This window comes from Spermophilus citellus, assembly GCF_964194105.1.
Source record: "Spermophilus citellus genome assembly, chromosome: 5".
NCBI classification, from domain to species: Eukaryota; Metazoa; Chordata; class Mammalia; order Rodentia; family Sciuridae; genus Spermophilus; species Spermophilus citellus.
Window position 1 is genome coordinate 84,472,003 of NC_138186.1, and position 27,491 is coordinate 84,499,493.

A 27,491-nucleotide genomic window follows, 5' to 3' on the forward strand; every position below is an offset into this window, starting at 1 on the left:
ACATGACTGTTTTGTGGTGCTGCAGATGGAACCCAGGGCCTCGTGCATGCTAGGCAAACGCTCTACCAGAGAGCTACATCCCCAGCCAGTTCTGCTCACCTGACTGACACTGTAATATCTTAGAATTTCACCTAAGATAAGCTTTGTTCTCAAGATGGGAATCCTCTGTCTAGGAAGGGAGGTGGTAGAGGCCTGAGTTCAGAGCTCAGGCTTCAAAGTCAGCCTGTTTAGGTTTGAGTCGTGGATTTTTCATTGATTTTTTTTTCATTTGTCACACATTTAATGGACTTCTGTATTCTAGGTACTGACACAGGGCAGTGAAGAAAACAGATTAAGTCCCTGCTCACATCAAGTCAAATTTATTCTTTTTAAGTATTTTTTTTTTTTTAGTTCTGTATGGACTCAATGCCTTTATTTGTTTTTATGAGGTGCTAGGATTGAACCCAGTGCCTCACACTTTCAAGGCAAGTGCTCTACCACTGAGCCACAACTCCAGCCCCAAGTCAAGTTTATTCTTGGTATTGTATCAAGTTTATGGGTAGTGAAGAAACTGATAGTGAGTAGCATATATAAATATATACATATATATGGTATTTACATATATGTATTATACACATACATATATGTATGTGTATATGTATATATAATTTATACATACACTTATATGTATATGTGTGTGTGTATACACACACACCCACACACACACACACCACAGATATGTAGGTATTCTTGTGTGTGTGTTTGGGAGAGAGGAGAGCAAATTAGTTTGTGTTTGCTATTTTCCATAAAGTCGTCAATGGAGACAATTTGAGCAGAGAAAATAAAAGAAAAGGAAAATAAAAAAAAAACATGAGCCTATACAAAGGAAATAAAAGAATGAGCACATACAAACTGAGGGAACAATATGTGCAAAGGCCCTGAGGTGGGAGCTTATTTGGCACATTGAAAGAACTGGTGATGCACTGGAGCCCAGGGAGTGAGGGGATGAGTATTAGGAGATGAGATCAGACACAATTCGTGGGTTGGGAGTTGGGCCCATGTGGGGTGTTTTTGGCCATCATATGGACTTTGGATTTTACACTGAGTGAAACGAGAATTCACTGGAGAATTCAAGGAGAGGCATGACATGATCTGACTTAACATCTTAAAAGCTCACCGTCAACTGTAAAAGAATAGATGTTAGTGTGTGACCTTGAGAAAATTCACTTCTCTGAGCCTCAGTTTCCCTGTCTATAAAATGTGTAGTAATAATACCTCACGATGTTTTTGGGAGGATTAAATGAGATAATTCGAGTGAACCATTTAGAACCGTGGCTGGGGCCTAGTACATGATCACCAGTGATTAGCTGTTACTATTATAAGAAGAACCTTTTATTTTTTTTATGGTGCTGAAGATGGAACCCAGGCTTTGTACATGCAAGGCAAACACCCTACCAACTGAGCTATATCCCCAGCCCAAAACCCTTTTTGAGAGAATTTATTTGGTATCTGCTGCTTGAGCACTCTGATATCAGGGGGTAGCATGGCTGCAGGTTGGGTGTCTCCCCTTTGAGAGTGAAACTGAGGTCCAGCTGGGCTTGGTTTTCTACATTTAAGTGGAGGAACATGCTAAACGTTTGCCCATCACGTGAACAGCTTATTCCAATTGGCCTGGGAAGCCCTTGATTTTAAAATCATGGGTTTCGGGAGTCCCTCAGTCCTGTGACATCGGTCACTCTAAATGTTTTAATAAATAACAGGGTGGAAGATAAACCCAGGCTTTTTATTTTTATTTTTTATTTTTATTTATTTATTTTTTAGTTTTCGGCGGACACAACATCTTTGTATGTGGTGCTGAGGGTCGAACCCGGGCCGCATGCATGCCAGGCGAGCGAGCTACCACTTGAGCCACATCCCCAGCCTGGCTTTTTATTTTTTAAACATTTATTTTCTAGTTGTAGTTGAACAAAATACCTTTATTTATCTATTTTTATGTGGTGCTGAGGATTGAACTCAGGGCCTCGCATGTGCTAGGTGAGTGCACTACTGCTGAGCCACAACCCCAGCCACAAACCCAGGCTTTTTAGTTTGGTATTTTCCGATTCTTTTTAGTTTTTTCTTTTTACAAATTAAAACCACCACCACCACCACCAACCAAAAGAGCAAGTACATAAATAAAATTCAAGCCAAGATATGTCTGTAGCAAAAATCATGTTGGTTGTCATGGTGCCCAATGCATATTTCTTGAATTGAAATATGAAATCTTTTGAGTCTTCAGTTCTGTGAATTTCTGCCTTTGCTAGCTAGGTATGGAGATGTCCATAAAGCATGTTGAAACTGTGAATAGCGTTTCTAAGTTCACGGGGCTCTGAGCAGGGTTGAACTGACTCCGTTCATACCATCTGTCATTATTCACGTACCCTGAGGACTTGCTATTGATGTAAAATGATGGTTCAGAGGTGAGTGCTAAACAGCTCTCTGGCTGTTTTCAGCTGTTTCCTTCTATCTACCTCAGGCAGAAAAAAAGACAGCACCAGAGAAATAGCTTATTCTAGGCTTTAAATCAGAACTACCACTGCTGATTCTGGACAGCTGTCCTCTTTTTCCTTTTGTCCTTCCTTCCTTTCCATTTTATTTTTATATTTTGTGGTACTGGGGAATGAACTTGGGGCCTCATACGTGCTCAGCTATCGCCGTGCCTTTGAACTACACCCCCAGAACTGGCCTCTGCATTTTTTGTGGTTCTGCCTCTCCACTCTAGAATCTGTCTTTGAAACCTTAGATCTATAGATTCTTTGGACTCTTCTGTTCAATTTTGGACCAGGCCCCTCACATTTGGCTTTCCTAGAAGAGCTTAGCGAGACCTTCCTCTGTTAGCTCTGTGTTAGCTCTAGGATGTGTCCCTCTTAAAAGCTTGTGCATTAGGTAATGTGGCAATGATCAAAGGTGCAATGGTTAAATTATGACTTCATCCATGGGTTGGATGGATTAGTAATTTAAATGGACTACAAGGAGGTAACTGTAGCATAGTGGGAGGAAGCAGGTCACTGGGGAAGTGCCCTTAGGGATTACATCTTATCCCTGGCACCTCACTTTCTCTCTCTGCTTTCGGACTGTCATGAGCTGAGCAGCTTTTCTTTGGATGACCTTCTGCCATGATGCTCTGCCTCATGTCAGGCACAGAGATATGGGGTTGGCTCACCATGGACTGAACCTCTGAAACTATGAGCCCAGATAAACTTTTCTTCCTCTAAGTTGTTCTTGTCAGGTATTTTTGGTCACAGTGACAAAAAGCTGACTAACATACTCTAGTTCTAAGGGATCCTACTGGCCTGGCTAGTGTGTGACCCTTTTGCCCAGGGGACAGGAATTTAGGCAGAAATGCAGTGTTTGGGGTCAGTTTATGAGGGTAGCCATATCCTCTCTGTACCTGGAGAGTGAGGTTGGCTAAGGACTCAGATCTAGCTATGTCCCTCTTGTAACTTGTAGAGGCCAGGTTGGGCATTGATATAAATGCCTACACTGTTGTATTTCTTCTGCTGAAAGCAGTCACTTGGGACAGGACCTTGTGATGTTTTCTGTATTTATTTTTATTTTTTTTAGTGTAGAATAATTGGTTTCTGGGCAAAAATTCCAAGAAAAAAGTTGCAATTTTTGAAGCTGAGCCCCTGACAAGATTGGTTATTATACTCCTAGCAATACCACCTGCAGGCTGATGTGCAGAAGCACTCCTGGCAAGTCAGCAGGCTGACTTTTTGGGAATTATTTTAACCCAGCCAAGAATGGCTGTAAGACTTAACTAAGATATGGACCATCACTGCCTATTCAGGGACCTTCAGTGATTTTTTGGTGGAGATTGCTGGTGTTATTCATTTTGCTTGCCCCTGTCATTGGCCTCAGGAAACAAAGGGGCTTCAGAGGCTTTCTGACAATGAGTAACATGCCTTAACTTGAACATCCTCTGTCAGTTTGGCCTAATGTTATAGACATAAGGGTCTCTGACACTGTGAAGGCAGCCGGCTTGGCTGGCTTCTACCCTGACCTTCCTCTTGAAGAAGTTGTTACTCCTGGTATAGGTGAACAATCTTGTGTGGGAACAGGTATATTTGGGGAGGGGTATATCCTCTGACTGTGCCCTGACACTCCGCAGCAGCTACGGCAACCTCAGGGCCATCAAATCCTGAGTGACTGGACTTCTCTGATTGTATGTGCCAAACAGACACAGACCTTGCATAGAATCCTGCATTCCAGAAACAGTCCTTGCAGACATATTCTCCAGTCACGGAATTGACTGCTTGAGACAGTCTGGTGCAGGCAGCAGGTACTGTGCTGTGCTGAGGCAGCTGATGGAGATCCAAAGTCTTCCAGAGGTGACTTGAAGGGCCACCATTCCAGTGTCTCTGGCACACAGCTGTTATGGCAATGCAGGGGGCACAGTTCCACTCTAAGTGCCCTCCTGTGTGGGTACAGCAGGAGCTGACCAGGCACAAATGCTGGACTCTGCTATGATGGTGCCATGCATGGCCTGTTCAAATCCCGCTGGGTTCAGTAATCATTTCTGATGGTTCTATATCGCCTATGTCTTCCTTACTGGTGAGGGTTAGATGTAGGTCCAAGATGGGCTTGGGAAACTAGAGGGATTGTCTCATGCACCGAGATCTTCCAGGTGCAAAGTCACCAAAGATGTCAGTTCATGATGTCCTCTGTTTAGAGGGACATGACACCTTCACCACGATAAGACATTGGCAGAATATGGGTGTTCCCTCCCCTCCCCTTTAAGTAACATTGAGAATTATTGTTCATTTGTCAGTCTGCAAAAAGAAAAATAGTACTTTATTGTTTTCATTTTCATTCCCTTAATTACTAGACAGCACATATTTATTAGCTATTTATATTTCTTCCTGGGCCTTTAAAGTGCACAGCTTTCCCATGCCTCATGCTGTGACAGGCCCAGTAGAGCCAGCTGCCAGTTACCATACTTGTCTCAGGAGTTGGCCAAGGGTACAGTGACCTGCTTCTTCTTGATCTGCCTTTGGTCACTGGTTTTAACAATTAGTTTCTAGCTTACTGCTTGATTCTCAATTGATTAAACTACTGCCTACTCAGTTCTCAGCACTGTGCTTACCCTAACTTTCATCTCCCTACTCTGGCAGAGAGGTTTCTTCTGGTTTCTAATAACAGAGCCAGCTCGTTAATTTTAATCAAAGGACAGAGAATAAGAATCAGAGAAAATATTTGTTCCCTGCTATCAGGAGTTCAAATCCAGTTGGGAACAAAAAAATTTTTTGTAAAATAAAATATATACAATAAACATTGTGTTTTTTTTTCCTGCCTATACTAGTAGGATACACTCAAGAGGAGTAAACTCCAGAGGTATTGAAGGTTCAGTGGTGCCCACATAGTCATTTTTGCCTGTTGGAGGTGTGTATGGAGGGTAAGAAGCTGGAGCTCATTTCACTAGTGATCAAAGAAGGAAGAACATTCCATATAGCAACTGCAGAGGTCTAGATGTATGGACTTCCTGGGTGAACTGCAAACAAATCTCTATGTTTGGAAGAAGATGCATGTAGAAATATAGATGGGGACAGATTGATAAGGGCCTTGTAAACCATATAAAAGCACGGAGAGTCATTCTGTAGACTAAAGCCATCAGTATCCACTGGTCTATTAGAATGGTCATCCCAGTGTTTACTCATTGCTTGCTACATTCCAAGAACTATGCTCAACATTTCAACCATGTACCTCATTCTCAGATCTATGTTTCAGATGGATCACACTGTGCAGTGGGGAAGCTGTATCAGAGTGGGCAAGATTGGAGGGAGGAGATTAGTTGCAGTTGTTAGAAAACAGGATATGGTGGTGGACTGTGAGGATGAAAAGGAGAGAGAGAGAAATAGAGAAAGAGAGAGAGAGAAAGAGGGAATGAGACAGAATTGATGGGGCTGGGAATGTGAGAGGAACCTGGGATAGCTGCTGGAGTGCCTGGGGTGAGTACTCCATGAAGAGATACTGTCTGGGAGATTATAGGAAGACTCAAGTGATTTTCATCTGTGTCCTTAGTTAAACATCTCTCTGATATGCTGTGGTTGAATTGAAAGAGACCTGGATTTGAATGCTCAATTCCATCATGTGTTTGGTGCTAGAATATTGGGCCAGGTATCAGTTTTCTCAACTACGAGGTGAAGACAATGCAGTCCTGCAGAATTAGAATTATTTGAGACAAGGCAGAGTGCCTGATGTAGTGCGACTCTAATAATTGGGGTCTATTATTTCTACAGTAGACTTTTCTTTTGGCACCACCTTAAGTTTGGTGATGTCCAGTTGTAGAAGGAAACATGATGCCAGGAATTAAAAATTGGAGCAGAATCAAGATGTTTTCGGGGGAAATAGAAGAAAAATTTTGATTTGTTTTCTTTAGTAATATAGACGTGACATTTCCCCAAAGTGTCTTATTTTGGGGAATGTTCTGGATGTGTCTCAGGGTACTACAAACATCATTCCTAACCTAATAGGATACATGTGTACAGGGGCCACCTTTATATAGTTAACATGTGTGGTTTTTGTTTTAGGACCCCAAATCCAATTTGATCCAACAGTGGTTGTCACAACAAAGTGAGCTTGGAGTCATTTCCAAAACTTTTCAAGTATCTTCACATCCAATACTTGGTGACTGGTCCATTCAAGTTCAAGTGAATGTAAGTATAAATATGTTTTGGGGGGGATATTAAAATGATTTAAATCATTCAGGTGGGAAAGTATATCCCAAGTCGCTTATTTAACAAATAGGAAAAAAATTAATATGACCATCAAGACAATATAAGTGGTTTATTTTTAATTTACCATGATTATCAGTGGGTTAGCTATCATCAAAACATTTTAATTATTGTTATCTTTTTTCTATAATAAAATGTTTGAAAGCTAAAACCTTTTAGCATTTGGGTATAAAACTGATTAAATAACTGTTTGCTTACTTATTACATGCATCGAATATTTTAAAACTAAGAAATGACTACGTAGCTATTTACTTGGCAAATTTTATGTCTCAGAACAGTTCCTGGCAAGTGATTGAACAAACCCTTGGTCTTTGTTTTAAGAAATAATGACTTTAAACAGTCATGTTGACCTCTGTTTCTTAAACCTTCTCTCTCCCCAGTGACTTTACCTGTTTCCTTTATTTGCTGCCAACTTGTGTAGCTCTGAGATCTAACAGGGCAGGGGCATTAAAATGCCTTCATCTCTCTGCCTCAGGTTTTCTCCTGTGCATCACTGTATGATACTTGAAATTCCATTCAGTGTTTTCCCCATTTTTCTTTGGAATTTAAAAAAAATATATATTTATGAGTCAGAGCTGTAAACAATAATTCTATTAGTACAGGGCTTTTCACTATTGATGTTTGGACAAAAATTCCTTCTTGTGGGCACTGTCCTATGAACTGTAGGACATTGAGCTGCATGTGTGGCCTTTACCTTCTAGATGCCAGTAGCAGCTTCCTCTCCCTTAAGTTGTGAAACAAAAATATCTCTAGTCATTGCCAAAGTTTCCTGTGAAGGAAATACCCTCCTCCTGTACCACTGAAAGCTACAGTATTAGAAAGAGTAATCACTCATTAACCTAAGATCCGAGGTAAGATAAGAGTACCCAGTATTTAATAGGTGCCTCAATTTTAGGTATCATTATTTGGTGTTGGGGATGGAATCAGGGTCTCAAACATGCTAGGCAAGTGCATTACAACTGAGTTACAACTCCAGGTGTGCCCCACTTTTAATTTGTATTATCACAATCATTAATTAATAATTCTGATAACAGATTTTATTAAACTCAATTTCTAGATGAGGAAAATAAAGTTTGGAGGAGTTTGCCAATTTGCCAGGAAGCCTGGAGCCAAAAGCCTGTGCTCCAAATTAACCCTATAATTCCATAACCACAACATCCTGGTAAAAATACCTTGAATCTGGGCCCTGGTTAGTAGATGTAAGAGGTGTACACCTTTCTTCACATTCAAAGCAGTATCTTTTAGATGAGTTTAAAAGAAAAATGATAAATTATCAATTTGGACATGAAATTATCCTTTTTTTTAAGGTCAAAAGTGCCTAATAGCAGCAATTTTATATGGTTTAACCTAACAGATAATCTACCTCAGGCAAACTTGTTATTGATAAGAGGAACCTCAGCAAACAAATGGAAATATGCAATTTTTTATCATGTCTTAGAATTGTGATTCTATTTCTAGGAATTTCCATTCCCAAAAGAAGCAACCCAGGGAAAGAGCTTAGCTTAGTTTTTGAAATTTCAATTAAAATATTTAGTATTCTTAATTCTTTTTTTAAATACCTTTATTTAATTAATTTATTTTTTTGTGGTTCTGAGGATCGAACCCAGGGCCTCGCATGTGCTAGGTGAGCACTCTACCGCTGAGCCACATCCCCAGCCCCTAGTATTCTTAATTATTTCTTCAAAATTATGTTCTTACTTTTGCTCTATTTAAAAATAATTGGCTCTTCTTAACCCTTAAAAAAGAAGGCCACTCTGACACCTGATGAACCTTGAAGATATTATTTTGAGTGAAACAAATCAGTCACAAAGGGACAAATGCTGTGTGACATTTAGAGCAGTCAAAATCATGGAAACAGAAAGTAGAATAGTGGTTTCCGGGCCTGGGGTTGGGGGGGTGTTGGGGGGTGAAGGGGCAACTGAGGGTTGTTTCATGGTAGAGTTTCAGTTTTCTAAAATGCAAAGTTCTGTATGATGATTTTCTTTTTAATTTCAATCATTTATACCCAATAAAAATTAATCCAAAAAAAAAATGCAAAGTTCTGGAGATTTGCTGCACAGAAATGTGAACATATTTAAACAGTACACTTAAAAATGGCTAAGATGGGAAATTTTATGTTATGTATAATTTACCATAATTAAAAATAAAGAAATTAAAAGTAATGGGATATAAATTGGTCATTAAGTGTATAGTTGATATTTATTTTTTTATAATATGTATATTTTATAACCTACAAATATATGTTTTTCCTTATATCAAATAAAGAAAATATATTATCAGTTTTTCTTTATGTAAAAACTAGGTGATATGTAAAATGATCTGCATGAAATTGCAGCTTGCTTGATGCACTGTAGTTTGGAGTCTCGTGTAGGACTCAGTTGTAGGAACTGACCTAGATGAAAGAGGACTGTGTTAGGGTCATAATAGGGCTCTTTTTTCCCCCTCTCACCATGAACATTTAAAAACTTTTTTTTGGTCTTTTTTCCATATTTTTTTATTGGTACATTGTAATTTTAAACAATAGTGGGATTGTTACATACTCATTTGTGCACACAGTATAATGACATAATTTGACCAATATCAGTCCTCAGTATTTCCTCTTTCCTTCTTCTCCTCCCTCCTGCTGGTCCATTTCCTCTACTCTGTTGATCTCCCTTCTATTTTCATGATATGCCCCCACCTTCCTTTTCCTTTTTCCTCTCTTATTTCCACATAAGACAAAACGTACAACCTTGACTTTATGAGTTTGGTGTATTTTGTTCAACATAATATTCTCAAGATAATCCATTTTCCTGCGAATGACATAATTCTATTCCTCATTCTGGCTGAATAAAACTCTTTTGTGTATGTATTCCATGTCTTTTTTATTCCATAATGGGGCTTTTGATACTTGCTTGATAGCCAGACTTCATATTTATGGATGTTTACATGATGTGTTTACCAATTTTATCCTTTTTAATTTAGCAGAAGTTCTATTGAGCGCACGATATGGTTTTAAAGAATATTGGAGGCCATGTTATAAAAAGTTTCAAACTTGTAGAGAAAAATGTTATGGGTAATTATTAAAAGCATGATTGGAGATGGGGATATAGCTCAGTTGGTAGACTGCTTTCCTAGCATGCACAAGGCCTTGGATTCAATCCCCAGGAACACACACACACACACACACACACACACACACACACATACAGCATGATTGTAGGATTGGCATCTGAGGTCTTAAGTTATTTTACTTATTTATAATATAGCTAAGTAATAACCAAAACAAAATGTTAGACAAATACAAAATTAGAGAAGACTTATGGGGGTACTGTTTTACAGAGAGAGAAGGGCTGGTGTTCAGGGGTTGCTTATAATGTAAACACTGGGTCTTCATACTCTTTGGTTTTATCAGCTAGTCCTCTCTGTAGTGTCATGTAATTATAATAAGTTTTAAGAAGGTTGGCCAGGCACAGCCAAGGTATTTTAGATATGTTCTTGTATTTATTCTGCATACTGTGTAATTCTGTAAGGTGGGCATGATTGTGCCCATTTTATAATGAGAATATCTTGGCCCAGCCACATAGAGGAACTTCCCAGGTACGCTCAGCTAGTAAGCACGAGTTGTTTGACTTCTCATTTGATCTTTAGTTCAGTTTGGAGTAAAAGGCTGCTTTCTATTAATTTTATTGCTTTAAGATTCTCAAGCTCTCCGTCTGGGGTTGTGGCTCAGCGGTAGAGCGCTCGCTTAGCACATGTGAAGCCCTGGGTTTGATCCTCAGCACTACATAAAAATAAATAAATTAAAGTAAAAGTATTGTGTCCAACTATAACTAAAAAAACAAATATTAAAAAGGATTCTTAAGTTCTCTATATTAGAGCAATGAACTTCATAATGTCCACAATCTATAGATATATAATATATAAGTATTCTGTAGACTTAGTTCTTTTCTTAAACTGAGGAACAAAATTCTTTATTTTTTTTTTTCTCCCATAGTTGACACTGTGTGGGGCCACATGCTAAAAACAGCAAACCAAGTATTCTTTAACTCTTTTAGCTGCCTAAAGCTGAAGAGCACACTTGGCCTGTGGAGAGGTTGTGGTATGGGGTGAGGGTGGGGGTGGGGAGGCAGATGCAAAGTGAGGAAGCATAGAGACAAGACACTTGAGCTTGTAGAGAAGGAGGAAAGTGTCCACATTTGTGAGACTAAGGGGAGAGGGAAGGATTTGTGTAGAGGCAGGGAAAATGGAAGAGATTCGGGAGAAGTTTAGCATTACTGGAACATATAGAGAATGATGGAAATTGGAGACGAGGAAGCATACTATAAATTTTAAGGAGTTTGGATTTTATTTTCAGTTCTCCATGAGTCAGTTGTTTATCCATCCATTCAACCATCCATCCATCCATCCATCCATCCATCCATCCATCCATCCATCTGTCCGTCCAATGTGTGTTGAGGGATTATAGTGCTCTGATGAATATAAGAAAGCTAAACATGTGATATCTATTTTCAAATATCATAGCTGTGGTGATATGAATAATATTATTCAATGTCACAAGAGTGACAGAGGAATACAAGGCACTGGGGCTGGGGATGTGGCTCAAGCGGTAGCGCGCTCGCCTGGCATACGTGCGGCATGAGTTCGATCCTCAGTACCACATACAAACAAAGATGTTGTGTCCGCCGAAAACTAAAAAATAAATATTAAAAAATTCTCTCTCTCTCTTAAAAAAAAAAAGAATACAAGGCACTGTAATAATAGCAAAAGATTCCATAAGATGGTTGAGCTACCTTGGTGATAAAGAGTGTTTATTGTAAAGGTGAGTGCCAGTGCTTTTGGGGCTAACTGTTTTCCCGCCTTATGGTCCTTCATTTTTTTTCACTTTTCCACCAACCTTTGAGATGTTCTCATCTAGATATGAATGGGGCTGGTTACACTGGCCCAGAGCCCCAGAAGCAAACCTCTTTTTGAATGGCTGGCTGTCTCCTGATGGGCTGCCCTTGGGTCAGCATGTCCTTTGCTGGTCCATTCAGAAACCACCTCTGCACAGTGAACAACAAGGGTAGTTTTAGCTGGAGGAAAGGTCCTAAGTGATTAATTTGTTCAATAAGTGGTGGACAGAATAAGGACCAGTGATAAGAAGAGTCAGAGAGTGGAGGAAATTTGTGGGAGAGATCTTTCTGTTCAAAGATCAACAAAATTTCTTATGTAGCAGTTATGGACTTGAACTCTCATATTGCGTTGGTAGGGGGAAAAACACTCTTAAGGAAATTTAGTTGCTTAACAAATTTAAAAAATATTCACAAGATCTAACCTTTTCTCACCTCTTTGGTCTTAACGTCCACCTTACCTTAAGCTCTGTGCTTTAGAATACTATATTCTTTTTAAAAAATATTTATTTTTTAGTTTTTAGGTGGACACAATATCTTTATTTTATGTTTATGTGGTGCTGAGAATCGAACCCAGTGCCTCACGCATGCTAGGCGAGCGCACTACCACTTAAGCCACATTCCCAGCCCTAGAATATTATATTCTTTATATCTCTTGAACTCACAGTCTGTCTCATCCTAGAGCTTTTCCTCATTCCATTCCCTCTGCCTTGGATGCTATTTTTTTTTTCCTACTGGTATTCTAGCTACTTACTTTTACAGGCATTCTCTAATGTGGCCAAACCCCTCCAAACATTCCCCTAGCATTCTGTGCCCCTCTCGTTGCATTCATGTCCTTTTATTTGGTGGTCACTAATTGACTGTGCTCTTTATAAGGGTAGCTACTCTTGTTCACCCCTCCATTCCGGGGACCTCGCACAGTGGTTTACATATAAGCAGCAGTCAACAGTTATTAAATGTCCTGAACTAAATACAGTCCCCCTTTCTACATTTTATTAAATATCTGTTTTCTTTTGAAGGCAAGCATATTGATCATGTACTTCTTATTGTTGATGAAATATTAACTTGTGTCCCACAACTATGAAAACAAAACAAAACAAACAAACAAAAACCCAAAAAACAAAAAACCAAGCCGCCCTTAAAAAAAACTTTTTTAATGGCCACCAGAGGTCAGTAGAGTCAAAGAAATATTTGGAAATGCCACCCAGACCATCTTCATCTCTGGTTTTTGTCCTCCGTTGACTCCTGAGCATCACTAAGGACTATATATGGCTTATTATCAGCTTTTCTTATTAGCAGTGAATAATGACTATTGAGGAAATATATTTATTATAAAATAGTCCACTATCATAGATTACGTTTTTACTTTCCTGAGGCAGTGACCATTCTCAGTATAAAACTCAGTGAGGGGAAACTTATTTTCAGTACAATATTTTGAAATCCTATTTGTCTGTAGAAAAGGTATGCAATGATGTTAGCATCACCACCGAAGGCCAACCTATTAAAAATACAGGACTTATCAGATTATTTGATTCATAGTGACTGTGTGGATAATCAGAAAGTGGCTTTCTTTAAATACACTTTCTTTTAGGTCAGAAAAGCGTCCTTTAGTGAAACACATTTGATGAACTCCGTGGCTTTTATCCAATTATAACAAGTTAATTGTAGAAGATTAAGATAATGTGTCATTTATTTTACTGTTAACCTTTCTGGAATAATTTAAATTGCATTTGACCTTCACGTATTGCTTTCATCTTCAGTATTTTTAATGATGAATTATGAAATGATGAGTACTTATTTTGATCTAGGTTTTACTCTTGTCTTTTTTTTTTTTAAAGAGAGAGTGAGAGAGGAGAGAGAGAGAGAGAGAGAGAATTTTTAATATTTATTTTTTAGATCTCGGCGGACACAACATCTTTGTTTGTATGTGGTGCTGAGGATCGAACCAGGGCCGCACGCATGCCAGGCGAGCGCGCTACCGCTTGAGCCACATCCCCAGCCCCTACTCTTGTCTTTTTTATGTCCTTCATTATGGTATGTAGTGGAAGGACAAGGACAGTTTATATATTAATGAACGTATGATTTTTTTACAATGCTTTTAAAAAATATCTATTTTTTAGTTGTAGTTGGACACAATACCTTTAGTTTATTTATTTATTTTTATGTGGTACTGAGAATCGAACCCAGTGCCTTGCATGTGCTAGATGAGCGCTCTACTGCCACAACCCCACCCCTCAAAGGCTATTTTAATTGTAGAGGAACTCTTGATTATTATTTTGAAGTCTTCTTAAAGTCCTTTGCTAATTTAAAATTAGTAAAATTTCATAACAACACTGACACATTTTGGTGTTATTTATGCATGTGCTTAATTTGCATAATTACATCGATGTGCAATTTTTTTTCTGCTTTGGGGACTATACTTCTCTTTAAAATTTTTTTCTTTAATTGTAGATGGACATAATATCTTTATTTATTTCTTTTTATCTGCTGCTGAGGATTGAACCAAGTGACTCACATGTGCGAGGCAAACACTTTACCACTGAGCTATGGCCCCGGGCCTGTACTTCTCTTTAGAAGAATCGCCGTCTCTTCTACCTCTCCCATACTTTGATTGCTCAGTTCTCTTCTGTCATTTCTCCCTCAGCTTCCTTGAACACCAAGCCTCCTCTCAAAGGGAAGAGGTTTATTTTTAGCTGTGACATTTCAGCATTGAAGTATGTTTTATGGGGCTGTCATACTTTAGCTACATTCTAGGTTAAGTGGGGAAATGTGTTCTGATTTGAATTAATGTGCAAATACACTATGCAAAGATAACTTGTTTAAAAAGTTAGACCTTGCTTGTTTTTTTTTTTAAATTTTTTGCTGTGCTTCTCTGGGTATTTTATCTTTTGGGTGGTATTGATGTCTTTCCCAAATAGTTGCAGTTTTACTCTGTTTTTAAAGTTGCAATAAAATACACATAAAGTTCACTGTCTTAATCATTTCCAAGTGTATACTCAGTGGAATTAAGTATATTCATATTATTGTGCAACCATAACCACCATCCGTCTCCAGAGCTCTTTTTGTCATGCAAATCTGGAACTCTGTACCTATTAGACAATCACTCCCAATGTCCCTCTTTGTTCTACCTCTGGCAACCACCTTTCTGCTTTCTGTCTCTGATTTGACAAATTCTAAGTACTTTGTATCAAGGAAATTCTAAGAAATTATATTTGTTTTTTTAGACCACATTTTGAGAAGTACTGACAAATGACCAGAGAGTGAGGCATCTTTAGTATTTATTCTATTGAGAGACATTGTTGTGTAATGGACACTGTATGGAACTGGGGACAGGTTATCTGATTTATTTGAATTTCCTAGTGGTGACACTCTCAGCTATTTACTTTATCTCCCTAGGTGACTAGCTCTGTAGATCTCCCTGCATCTTAGACATACTAAATGAGAATTTTTGGGACAATCTATATTTTTACAATAGCATCTCTGGTGCTTCTGATACACAGCCAGCTTGGGAACTATTAAGCCCGATAATCTTGTAGTCTCTTGTAGCCATCACTGAAGTTTCTCAGCCTTTGTCCTAATCTTCAGTGTTGAGAACGGGGACAAGAAATAGAATGCTCATATAGAATGCTCATAATAGAAAACTCAAATAGATTCAAAGCTTGAAATTTCTCTTTTGGGGGACTGTATAATAAATTGTGAGTGTCAAATTATTTGTAATTAATAAACAATTTTCATTGAATTGTTCCTTTGCTCATAACAGTGGCATCTACTTTCTCTAGAGTTAGTTGTAGAGGGCTGCAAAGATCTTACTACTTTTCAAAGCTTTTCAGAATACTCCTTATCTTTCCCAGTCTTGCTGCCCTGCTGTTGCCTACTAGGTCAACTTGTATTCACTGTCAGGAGCTGTTTTTCCTTTGCAAATGAGCACATCTTTGTTTGGACAAATCTTGTCCCTGAAGCACTCTACAAATAGCATCTGGTAACCCCTCTGGCTTGTGATGACAACTTAACAGGAAGCACGAAGGGTAGAAAACAGTGGCATCTTCTCTGGAATGTTGATGAGGCTTCCAAAATACGGTTGCTGGCCTCTGCTTATAAGAAGAATGCTTTTTTTGCAGGGAAAGATCTCCAGTTCTTACTTGCATGTGCAGTGAGAAAGGGAGAGAGGAATTGGTTTTAGAATGCTGATTTCTTGGTGAAAGTGTCATACTTTGTTCTCCATTCCTCAGAACCTTTAGAGACAGCACTATGACAGCACTTACTGATCAGGGTCTTTTTTTTCATTTAACAAATATAGTGAAAAGATACACGTAACATTGGATTTGCCATTTAATCAGTTCAGTGGTATCAAATACCTTCACATTGTGATGCCACCATGACCACCGACCAACTCCAGAATTTGTTTTATTTTCTCAAGTTGTGACCAGTGTAGTTAAAAAAAATATGTCTCACTCATTAGACTGTGAGATCCTTGCAGGCAGGAGTCCTGTTTTATTAATTTTTATATTTATTCTGATATGGCATTTGACCTGTTATAGGAGCTCGGTTATGTTTGTGGGTTGAAAGAATGTGAGAATGGAGTGAAGGAACACTTTCTCCTGAGCTCCTGCTATCAGTTATTATCATTTGTGATGTTCTTTGACTTATATTCATTCTATGCTGTATGGTTCTGCAATTTAGTAAGAATATGTTTATTTTATTTTATTTATTTTTTTTCATTTTGAGAACTTCAGCCAGTGGGGAATAGGACTTTTGGATTAATTTTCTGGACTTTCTGATTTATAAAATTAAAAAAGAGCTGTTTTTCCTTTGCAAATGACCACATCTTTGTTTGGACAGATCTTGTCTTGATGGTTCTAATTCCTCATAAAATTTAAACAGTCCTTACAGTTTTCATTGCAGATTATTCCTATGACTTTATTGAGCCATTTGATCTATTACTGCCAGTTCTTTGATGGTGTGCATTTTAATTTCTGAGAACCCTGTGACATTTTTTGTTTTTCTTTGATACTGGAGGTTGAGCCCATGGGCATTTTACCAGTGATCTATACCCCAGCTCCTTTAATTTTTTTTTTTATTGGTTGTTCAAAACATTACAAAGCTCATGACATATCATCTTCCATACATTTGATTCAAGTGGGTTATGAACTCCCATTTTTTACCCCAAATGCAAGTTGCGGAATCACATCGGTTACACATCCACATTTTTGCATAATACCATATTAATGACTGTTGTATTTTGCTACCTTTCCTATCCCCTACTATCCCCCCTCCCCTTCCCTCTCATTTTCCCTCTCTACCCCATCTGCTGTTGTTTAATTCTCTCCCTTGTTTTTTTTCCCCTTTCCCCTCACAAACTCTTATATGTAATTTTGTGTAACAATGAGGGTCTCCTTCCATTTCCATACAGTTTCCCTTCTCTCTCCCTTTCTCCCACCCCACTCGTCTCTGTTTAATGTTAGTCTTTTCCTCATGCTCTTCTTCCGTGTTCTGATCTTAGTTGCTCTCTTTATATCAAAGAAGACATTTGGCATTTGTTTTTTAAGGATTGACTAGCTTCACTTAGCATTATCTGCTCTAATGCCATCCATTTCCCTGCAAAATCTACGATTTTGTCATTTTTTAGTGCTGTGTAATACTCCATTGTGTATAAATGCCACAGTTTTTTAATCCATTCATATACTGAAGGGCATCTAGGTTGGTTCCACAGTCTAGCTATTGTGAATTGTGCTGCTATGATCATTGATGTGGCAGTATCCCTATAGTATGCTCTTTTAAGGTCCTCAGGGAATAGACCGAGAAGGGCGATAGCTGGGTCAAATGGTGGTTCCATTCCCAGCTTTCCCAGGAATCTCCATACTGCTTTCCATATTGGCCCCACCAATTTGCAGTCCCACCAGCAATGTATAAGTGTACCTTTTTCCCCACATCCTTGCCAGCACTTATTGTTACTTGACTTCATAATGGCTGCCAATCTTACTGGAGTGAGATGGTATCTTAGGGTGGTTTTGATTTGCATTTCTCTGACTGCTAGAGATGGTGAGCATTTTTTCATATACTTATTGATTGATTGTATGTCCTCCTCTGAGAAGTGTCTGTTCAGGTCCTTGGCCCATTTGTTGATAGGGTTGTTTGTTATCTTATTGTTTAATTTTTTGAGTTCTTTGTATATTCTGGATATTAGGGCTCTATCTGAAGTGTGAGGAGTAAAAATTTGTTCCCAGGATGTAGGTTCCCTGTTTACCTCTCTTATTGTTTCTCTTGCTGAGAAAAAAACTTTTTAGTTTAAGTAAGTCCCATTTGTTTATTCTTGTATATAACTCTTGGGCTATGGGCGTCCTATTAAGGAATTTGGAGCCCGACCCCACAATATGTAGATCGGAGCCAACTTTTTCTTCTATCAGGTGCAGAGTCTCTAATTTGATATCTAGTTCCTTGATCCATTTTGAATTAACTTTTGTGCATGGCGAGAGAAAGGGGTTCAGCTTCATCTTGTTGCATATGGATTTCCAGTTTTCCCAGCACCATTTGTTGAAGATGCTATCCTTTCTCCATTGCATGCTTTTAGCGCCTTTATCAAATATAAGAAAGTTGTAATTTTGTGGATTGGTCTCTGTGTCCTCTATTCTATACCATTGGTCCACCTGCCTGTTTTGGTACCAGTACCATGCTGTTTTTGTTACTATTGCTCTGTAGTATAGTTTGAAATCTGGTATCGCTATACCGCCTGATTCACACTTCCTTCTTAGAATTGCTTTTGCTATTCTGGGTCTTTTGTTTTTCCATATGAATTTCATGATAGCTTTGTCTATTTCTACAAGAAATGCCATTGGGATTTTGATTGGCATTGCATTAAACTTGTAGAGAACTTTGGGTAATATTGCCATTTTGATGATGTTGGTTCTGCCTATCCATGAACAGGGTACATTTTTCCATCTTCTAAGATCTTCTTCTATCTCTCTCTTTAGGGTTGTGTAGTTTTCATTGTATAAGTCTTTCACCTCTTTTGTTAGGTTGATTCCCAAGTATTTAATTTTTTTTTGAGGATATTGTGAATGGGGTGGTTTTCCTCATTTCCATTTCAGAAGTTTTGTTGCTGATATACAGGAATGCCTTTGATTTATGCATGTTGATTTTATATCCTGCCACTTTGCTGAATTCATTTATTAGTTCTAGTAGTTTCTTTGTAGACCCTTTTGGGTCTTCTAGGTATAGGATTATATCGTCCGCAAATAGTGATATTTTAAGTTCTTCTTTTCCTATTTTTATGCCTTTAATTTCTTTTGTCTGTCTAATTGCTCTGGCTAGTATTTCAAGGACTAAATTAAATAGAAGTGATGAGAGAGGGCATCCCTGTCTTGTTCCAGATTTTAGCGGGAATGCCTTCAGTTTTTCTCCATTTAGAATGATGCTAGCCTGAGGCTTAGCATATATAGCTTTTACAATGTTGAGGTAAGTTCCTGTTATCCCTAGTTTTTCTAATGTTTTGAACATAAAGGGATGCTGTACTTTGTCGAATGCTTTTTCTGCGTCTATTGAGACGATCATATGGTTCTTATCTTTAAGTCTATTGATGTGGTGAATAATATTTATTGATTTCCGTATATTGAACCAACCTTGCATCCCAGGGATGAATCCTACTTGATCAGGGTGCACTATTTTTTTGATATGCTTTTGTATTCAATTAGCCAGGATTTTATTGAGGATTTTTGCATCTATGTTCATTAGAGATATTGGTCTGTAGTTTTCTTTCTTTGAAGTGTCTTTGTCTGGTTTTGGGATCAAGGTGATGTTGGCCTCATAGAATGAATTTGGAAGAGCTCCTTCTTTTTCTGTTTCTTGAAATAGCTTGAAAAGTATTGGTATTAATTCTCCTTTGAAGGTTTTGTAAAACTCCGCTGTATACCCATCCGGTCCAGGGCTTTTCTTGGTTGGTAGTCTTTTAATGGCTTCTTCTATTTCTCCCTTTGTTATTGGTCTGTTTAAATTGTGTGTGTCTTCCTGACTCAATCTGGGCAGCTCATATGACTTAAGAAATTTATCGATGTCTTCACTGTCTTCTATTTTATTAGAATATAGGGTTTTGAAATACTTTCTAATTATCTTCTGTATTTCTGTAGTGTCTGTTGTGATATTGCCTTTTTCAGCCCGTATGTTAGTAATTTGAGTTTTCTCTCTTCTTCTCTTCGTTAGCATGGCTAAGGGTCTGTCGATCTTATTTATTCTTTCAAAGAACCAACTTTTAGTTTTATCAATTTTTTCAATGGTTTTTTTGGTTTCGATTTCGTTGATTTCCGCTCTGGTTTTAATTATTTCTTGTCTTCTGCTATATTTGCTGTTGTTTTGCTCTTCCTTTTCTAGGGTTTTGAGATGTAGTGTGAGTTCATTTATTTGTTGGTTTTTTCTTTTTTTGAGGAATGAACTCCAGGAAATGAATTTCCCTCTTAGAACTGCTTTCATTGTGTCCCATAGATTCCGGTATGTTGTGTCTGAGTTGTCGTTTATCTCTAAGAATTTCTTTATTTCCTCCTTTATGTCTTCTGTAACCCATTGATCATTCAGTAACATATTGTTTATTTTCCATGTGATGCTGGATTTTTCCTTCCTTCTTTTATCATTGATTTCCAGTTTCATTCCATTATGATCAGATATGGTGCATGGTATTATCTCCACACCTTTATATTTACTAAGAGTTGCCCTATGGAATAATATATGATCTATCTTTGAGTAAGATCCATGTGCTGCTGAGAAGAACGTGTATCCACTTGATGATGGTTGATATATTCTATATATGTCAGTTAAGTCTAGGTTCTTGATTGTGTCATTGAGTTCTATAGTTTCTTTATTCAGCTTTTGTCTGGAGGATCTGTCTAATGGTGAGAGTGGTGTGTTGAAGTCACCCATAATTATTGTGTTGTGGTCAATTTGACTCTTGAACTTGAGGAGAGTTTGTTTTACGAATGTTGCTGCACCATTATTTGGTGCATATAAATTGATAATTGTTATGTCTTGTTGGTGGATAGTTCCTTTTAACAGGATATAGTGTCCTTCTTTATCCCTTTTGATTAACTTAGGTTTGAAGTTGATTTTATTCGATATGAGTATGGCCACTCCTGCTTGCTTCCGAGGGCCATGTGAGTGGTATGATTTTTCCCAACCTTTCACCTTCAGCCTGTGTATGTCTTTTCCTATCATATGAGTCTCCTGAAGGCAGCATATTGTTGGGTTTGTTTTTTTGATCCACGTTATCAGCCTGTGTCTCTTGATTGGTGAGTTTAGTCCATTAACATTTAAGGTTACAATTGAAATATGATTTGTACTTCCAGTCATGTTTATTTATTTATTTATTTTAGTTTGGCTAGTTTTTACTTTTTTATTTTTTTCCTCCCCCTTTACTGAGAAACCTCCCGCTGTTGGTTTTGGGCACTATTTTTCCATTCCTCTTCTTGTAGAATTTTGCCCAAAATGCTTTGCAGTGCTGGTTTTCTGGCTGCGAATTCTTTTAGCTTTTGTTTATCGTGAAAGATTTTAATTTCATTGTCAAATCTGAAGCTTAATTTTGCTGGATACAGTATTCTTGGTTGGAGACCATTATTTTTCAGCGTTTGGAATATATTGTTCCAGGATCTTCTCGCTTTTAAAGTCTGTGATGAAAAATCAGCTGTTAACCTAATTGGTTTACCCCTGAATGTATTCTGCCTCCTTTCCCTTGTAGCCTTTAATATTCTCTCCTTGTTCTGTATGTTGGCTATCTTCATAATTATATGTCTTGGAGTTGGTTTATTACAGTTTTGGATGTTTGGGGTCCTGTAGGCTTCCAGGATTTGGCAATCCATTCCATCTTTCATCTCTGGGAAGTTTTCTAGGATTATTTCATTTAATAGGTTGTGCATTCCTTTGGTTTGAACCTCTGTGCCTTCTTCTATCCCAATGACTCTCAAATTTGGTTTTTTGATGAGATCCCATAACTCTTGGATAGATTGCTCATGAGATTTAAGCATCTTTTCAGTGTTGACTATACTCTTTTCAAGTTGATAAACTTTGTCTTCATTATCTGATGATCTGACTTCTACTTGATCTAGCCTATTTGTAATACTCTCGTTAGCGTTTTTAATCTGGTTTTTGGTTTCTTGCATTTCTAAAATTACTGTTTGTTTTTTTTTAAGATCTCTATCTCCTGGTAAAGCTTGTTCTTTGCAGTTTGAATTTGTTTGTTTAGTTCGTTTTCAAAATATACTTTCAATTCTTGGACTTGCTGTCTCATGTCTTCTCTAAAATTCCGTTCCATCTGAGTTAGGTATGCCTTGATTTCTTTCCCTGTCCATGTTTCTGATGCTTCTAGGTCCTCCTGTAGATTTAAGTTGTCCTGCATTATCTATAATCCTTTTTTCCCTTGTTTTTTCATGTTGTTCACGTTACTTTCCAGCTCTGTTTGACTGCTTTGAAACTGCTTTCTCCTATACATTTGTTTTGGCTTTGTTTATCTCTGTTGTCTCTCCTTTGTGGTGGGAGATTATGCCTATAGATGTTGGGCTTTATTGTACTTTAGAGCTGAATTCATTCAATTTATAAAGGGCTTCCGGATTTTGTATGCATATAGTCGTTTGTTTTTTATTCTTAGGACTTTAGGTTAGGTGCTATGCAGGTATAAGGGTTAGTATGTCTTGGCTACTTTAGAAGATTGCTCTACTGAAGGGGGATACTAACCATTGATTGGATCACGGTGTTGGTAGGAGCTAGGTATTTAGGAGCACTATAGACGGCCTCGAAACATTCACCTATTTGCATTTAGACAGTTACACGAAATGGAGGACGTAATGCTTGGGATGAAAGTTGGGGGGAAGGGGAAGGGAGATGCTCTTGAAAAGAAAGAAGGAGAGGGAGATAGATAGCATAGAGGAGAATGGAAAGAGCAATAAAACTTGGAAGATGAGAGAGAGAGAGAGGGAAAAGGGAGAGAAAAAAATAAAATGAAATAGGAAATAAAATTAGGTCTTAGAGATCCATTTTCTTCTCTTCCCGTAGGCAAAGCTGTGCCCTCCGGGCTGAGTTTTGCCCTCAATGTGTCACCAGCAATCCCTGTAAGGCGGTTCCTGGGAGTCTCTCAATCCTGTTGGTCCAGAGCCGTTTCACTTCTATGGCCCCTCCTCCCCTTCCTCCTGCCAGCCAGCCAGGTCCTGCTCACCGGAGGTAGTTCCCCAAGGATTTGGTTACACTTTCAGCCCCACCGAGTGCTCTATTTCCCTAACGACTGAGCACTCTCGCTGTCATTCATCTAAGCCCCAGTGCTGTGGAGCTGTGGTCTGGGAGTCAATTGTTTAATTTTTCCGGACCCCTTTGGTGGGCACACCTTCGGAATCTGGCAGCTAAGACCATTGGTGTCACTGCTGGTGGTAATAGGATTTGGGGGTCTAGGATACCCTCTACTTCCCTCAGCCCCTACAGTCACAACCACACTGCTGGCGGTAGGAGGAGTTGGGGGTCTGGAGTGTCCTCTCTTTCCCTCCGCCCCTACCGTCACACCCTCTCAGTTCACGGTTGGGGGAGTTGGGGGTGGGGAGTCTTCTCTGCTTCCCTCTGCCCCTACAGTCACGCCCTCGTCACTGGCAGTAGGGGGAGTTGGGGGTCGAGAGTCCTTTGGCCCTTACGGTCACGCCCACGGAATGATTTTGAAGTTTCCCGGTTGTTTGTATCTGGTGTGGGTGGGAGTCACACACCTGCTAAAGTAGATTCCGCTGGGAAGGAATCTCTTTGGCCGAACTTTGGTGACTTCCCCTCTCTGCTATGGCAGGCCCCTAGCTCCTTGCCGGAGTGTCCAAAGGGAGGGGTGGAACTGGCTTGTCTCTGGTCTGAGACAATCTCTGGTTTTAGTTCCCAGTTCGCTATTTCGTAAAGGCTTGGTTAGATTCCCTTCACGTGGTCTCAGGGGTGGGGAGCCGTTCGCCGGGTGGGCGGGGCTGTTAGCAGAGCCGGGAGGGCACGGGCCGTCTGCTGGCCAGGCGGGGACCCCTTTCGCTGAGCCGGGCCACTGGGGACGTCTGTAGAGCCGGGCAGCTGAGGCCGAGTGGCCAAGAGCTGGGTGGGCGGGGCGGCTGCTCGCAGAGCGAGAGCGGGGCCGCTAGGGGAGCCGGGATGGTGGGGGTCGTCTGCCGCTCTGGGGCCGCTGGTCGCCTGCAGAAGTGGCTGGTGGCCGCGGAATTGGACCTCTGCTCCCGCCGGGGGCTGCCTGTAGAGCTGGGCAGCTGCGGCCGCGTGGCTAAGAGCTGGGCGGGTGGGTCGGTCGATCGCAGAGCGAGAACGGAGCCTCCCGGGAGAGCCGGGATGGCGGGGGCCGTCTGCCCGTTTGGGCGGGCCGCGCCGCTCCGGGCTGCCGGCCGCCCGCAGAAGCGGCTGGTGGCTGCGGGACTGGACCTCCGCGCCTGCGTGGCCGGCCAAGATCCACTTGTCTGGGACAAACTGACACTTCTAATAAACTTACCAATTCCCGGCAGGTCTCAACGGAATTTTGGTAGAAGTTCCTCAGTAGGTAGACTGCAGCTGTTCCAATGGGTCTTTCTGATCCCGTTAATGTGGAGACATTGGAATTGCTGCTTCCTCACCGGCCGGCATGTTGGATCCCCTTTTTTTTTTGTATTTTGTGATGGGGTCTTGCTAAGTTGCTGAGGCCTTGGACTTGTGATCCTCCTGCCTTAGACTCCTGAGTTGCTGGGATTCCAGGCCTGTACCATTGCACCCGGCTGATGTGAATTTTTGTGAGGAATTCTTGTGTTGCTCTTTCTCTCTAGGAACCACCCTTAGGAGTGCCTTACTTTCAAATGTCTTGTCCCTATCCCTCATCTTTTTAGCATCAGTTAGAAAACTTTAGGATCAGACCTAAGTATGTCATTATCATCAGATAAACCCCAGAACATACTGTGGGGTTTCAGAACTGGAGAGATTAGCCATCGCTTGGGTCCATCTCCTCATTTTATGGAGGAAGAATCTGAATGAAGGGAGGTGATATGGTAAGATTCACATAATGTATTATAGTAGGATTTGAGTGAGAAGCTAGATTTCCTGATACTTTCATCCCTATAAAATTAAAATGTACAGCTATTGCTGTTTTAAAATGATCACTTTTTTGGGTGTGAATTTAGATGTCTTCAGAACCTGCTCTACCCATTGATGGAGAAGATGCTGTTGTGTGGTTTGAGGGTGTCACATGGATCACCTCGCCACACATTAGATTGTTCCTATGTGTCTCAGATCTTGGCCACAACAGCCATGCCTTCTGAGTGAGCATGTGAGACTAGGAGACTTGGGTTTTAGCACATAGGTTATCTGGTAACCATTATCAATTACTGTATTATTAGAGATTAGCTAGCATTTAACCAGCCATATAATCTTGGTCATATAAGGCATAAAAAGATTAATCTTCAAAATAACTTTATTTTGAAGTAGACTCACAGGAAGTTGCAAAGGCAATACAGAGAGGTCTTGGGTATCTTTTATGTAGTATACCCAATGGTGATATCTTCATGACTATAGTACCACATCAAAACCAAGAATTTGACATTTGTGTAAGATATGTTTATAGTTCTATACGATGCTTAATTTTCAGTGGCATAGAGGGAATTTTGGAATATTATAACTTGCTGGTGCTGACTGGAGGTGACAGTACCAGAGTGGGGTGCTAAAAAGGATTATTAGTCTTCCTCTGGATGAATTGAGGAGTAAAGGATAAGAAACAGAATTCTGTTACTGCAGGGACAACTTTCTCATTAAATATAAAGCTGTGGCTATGTTACTGCTTTTTCCAAGCCTTGCTTTCCAGAGTTTCCAAAAAAGGTAGTCATGTTATATGTTTTTACAAACCTTAATTCTTTGGAAAAGAGAGGGCTTTGTGAGTGATTTTTGTTTGTATGTTTCTAGTTAGTACTGTTCCATCAGGGAAAGCCAGTGTTTTTTCTTGTATGGTGCAATGTACTTGAATTGCAAATGGGAAAACTTTTTAGGAATGAGTGTGCCTGTGCCACTGGATGCCTGACCACTGTTCTTCTCACTGGAGCCTTGTACAGTTCATGTCTGACATCTGAGGTAGCTCCATTTCCCCCAAGTCCTATCATTATGATTGACTGTCAGATATACAATGACTTCAGCTCTTCAGATGGTTAGTTCCAGTCTTCATGAGCAACAGAATATTTACAATATTTTCTGAGGAGGGACTCAGGAAAAGTCTGTCTCATAGGAAATTCTGGTTCCTCCCTCTTTATCCCAAGTAGATTCTCTCCCGCTCTGCTTCACAGAGGAACAGAACTCATCAGATGGGTCTTTCTTCAACTCCTATCTGCCTCTGTGTCCATCTCATGCTTACTCTCCTACAGAAAAGATGTTATTCTTCATATCTAAGACCAATACTTCTACTCTGCCTTGGCTTCTCCCTTCTACTGCTCTCTCACAAAATTTACAGTACTAATAACCTCTTATTTCTCCTAGATCATCAACCTGGATCCCTTTCTCTCCCAGATCAATCCACAAAATCTATTATATTTAAGTCTTTCACATAAACAAACAGAAATAGAGCACTTTGACCTTATATACCTCTATAATGATTTCATACTCCCTATCTAGCCAGTCTTCTAAACAGAATCTCTCTGCCTCCATTTCTCCAACTCACTCAGTTTTGTTTTCCAGCTTATTGACTTATTCTGCATTCATCTAGCTGTACAAGTGGGTGGCCTTGGAGTTCTCCTTGACAGCTCACTCATTTCCTACTCATATACAGACCATTACCCATTCCCATAATGTTTACCCTTTAAGATTCTTTAGATATTTAGATTATTGGACACATGATTAGGTAGCTCTGGGGTGGGAACTAGGATCTCTATATATTAAGCCCACCATAATTGATCCTGCTGCTCAGTTGGGTTAAAACCCCTACAGAAGTAGATGGCACCTATAGTTTAGACCACAGATGTTTATGCCCTAAACAGGAAAGGAAAGGATAATGTAAGTGCTAATAAGTGAATTAATCCACTGAAATGGATTAACTGGTGGTAAACATAGGCAGGTAGGTTGTAGCTGAAGGAAGTAGATCCCTGGGTGTGTGCCTTAGGGGTTTGCATTTTGTCCTTGGTGAGCAGAGCTCTCTCTGTTTCCTGGTTGCCATGTCCTGAGCTGCTTCTCTCTAAGTTTTTACTTTCCCCCCTCGCAGCCAGTTCTTCACTCAGCAGTAAAAGGAATCTAAACATTTGTTGGATCTTGTTATTCTCTAGGTTAAAACTCTCCAAAGACTTTCCATTGCTCTCAGAATAAAATTCATATGTTTTACTATGGCCTACATAAGGCCCTACCTGATCTGGTTCTTCTTTCTCCATCTCATCTCCAGATGTCTTAATTCTTATAGGTTTAATTCACAGACTTTATCATAGTTTGTAATTATGTACTTATATGTGTGATTATTTGATAAATATCTTTCTACTTAGGAGGAAATCTCCATTTAGGGAAGATATATCCAGTGCTGTTGAAGGAGTAGATGGATGAATGCATTGCTATGTTTGGGCCTCAGCCTTGATGGTTCTGATTCGGTAGCTCTGGGGTGGGAACCAGGATCTCTATATATTAAACCCACCATAGTTGATCCTGCTGCTCAGTTGGGTTAAAACCCCTACAGAAGTAGATGGCAACTATAGTTTAGACAACAGATGTTTAGGCCCAAAACAGGAAAGGAAAGGGTAATGTAAGTGCTAATAAACACTTATAGTCATTTTGTGAATCCTGTTGACTCCATCATTCCTCTAGGTAGGCAAATATACATCTAATGGGGCTGGTGTTGTAGCTCAGTGGTAGAGTACTTAGAGTGCTTGCGTGTGGCGCACTGGGTTTGATC

At 39.6% G+C, this 27,491-nt stretch overlaps 1 protein-coding gene across 3 annotated transcripts in view; it reads left to right on the plus strand.

Annotated features, from left to right (window-relative positions):
• CD109 (CD109 molecule) overlaps positions 1 to 27,491 on the plus strand; it is a 133,285-nt gene that overhangs the window by 25,130 nt on the left and 80,664 nt on the right. For all 3 annotated transcript variants that reach the window (XM_081295359.1, XM_081295360.1, XM_081295358.1), the window contains one exon: positions 6,549 to 6,674. In XM_081295359.1, coding sequence (XP_081151485.1) covers positions 6,549 to 6,674 — 126 coding nt within the window. The remainder of the gene's footprint in view (positions 1 to 6,548; positions 6,675 to 27,491) is intronic.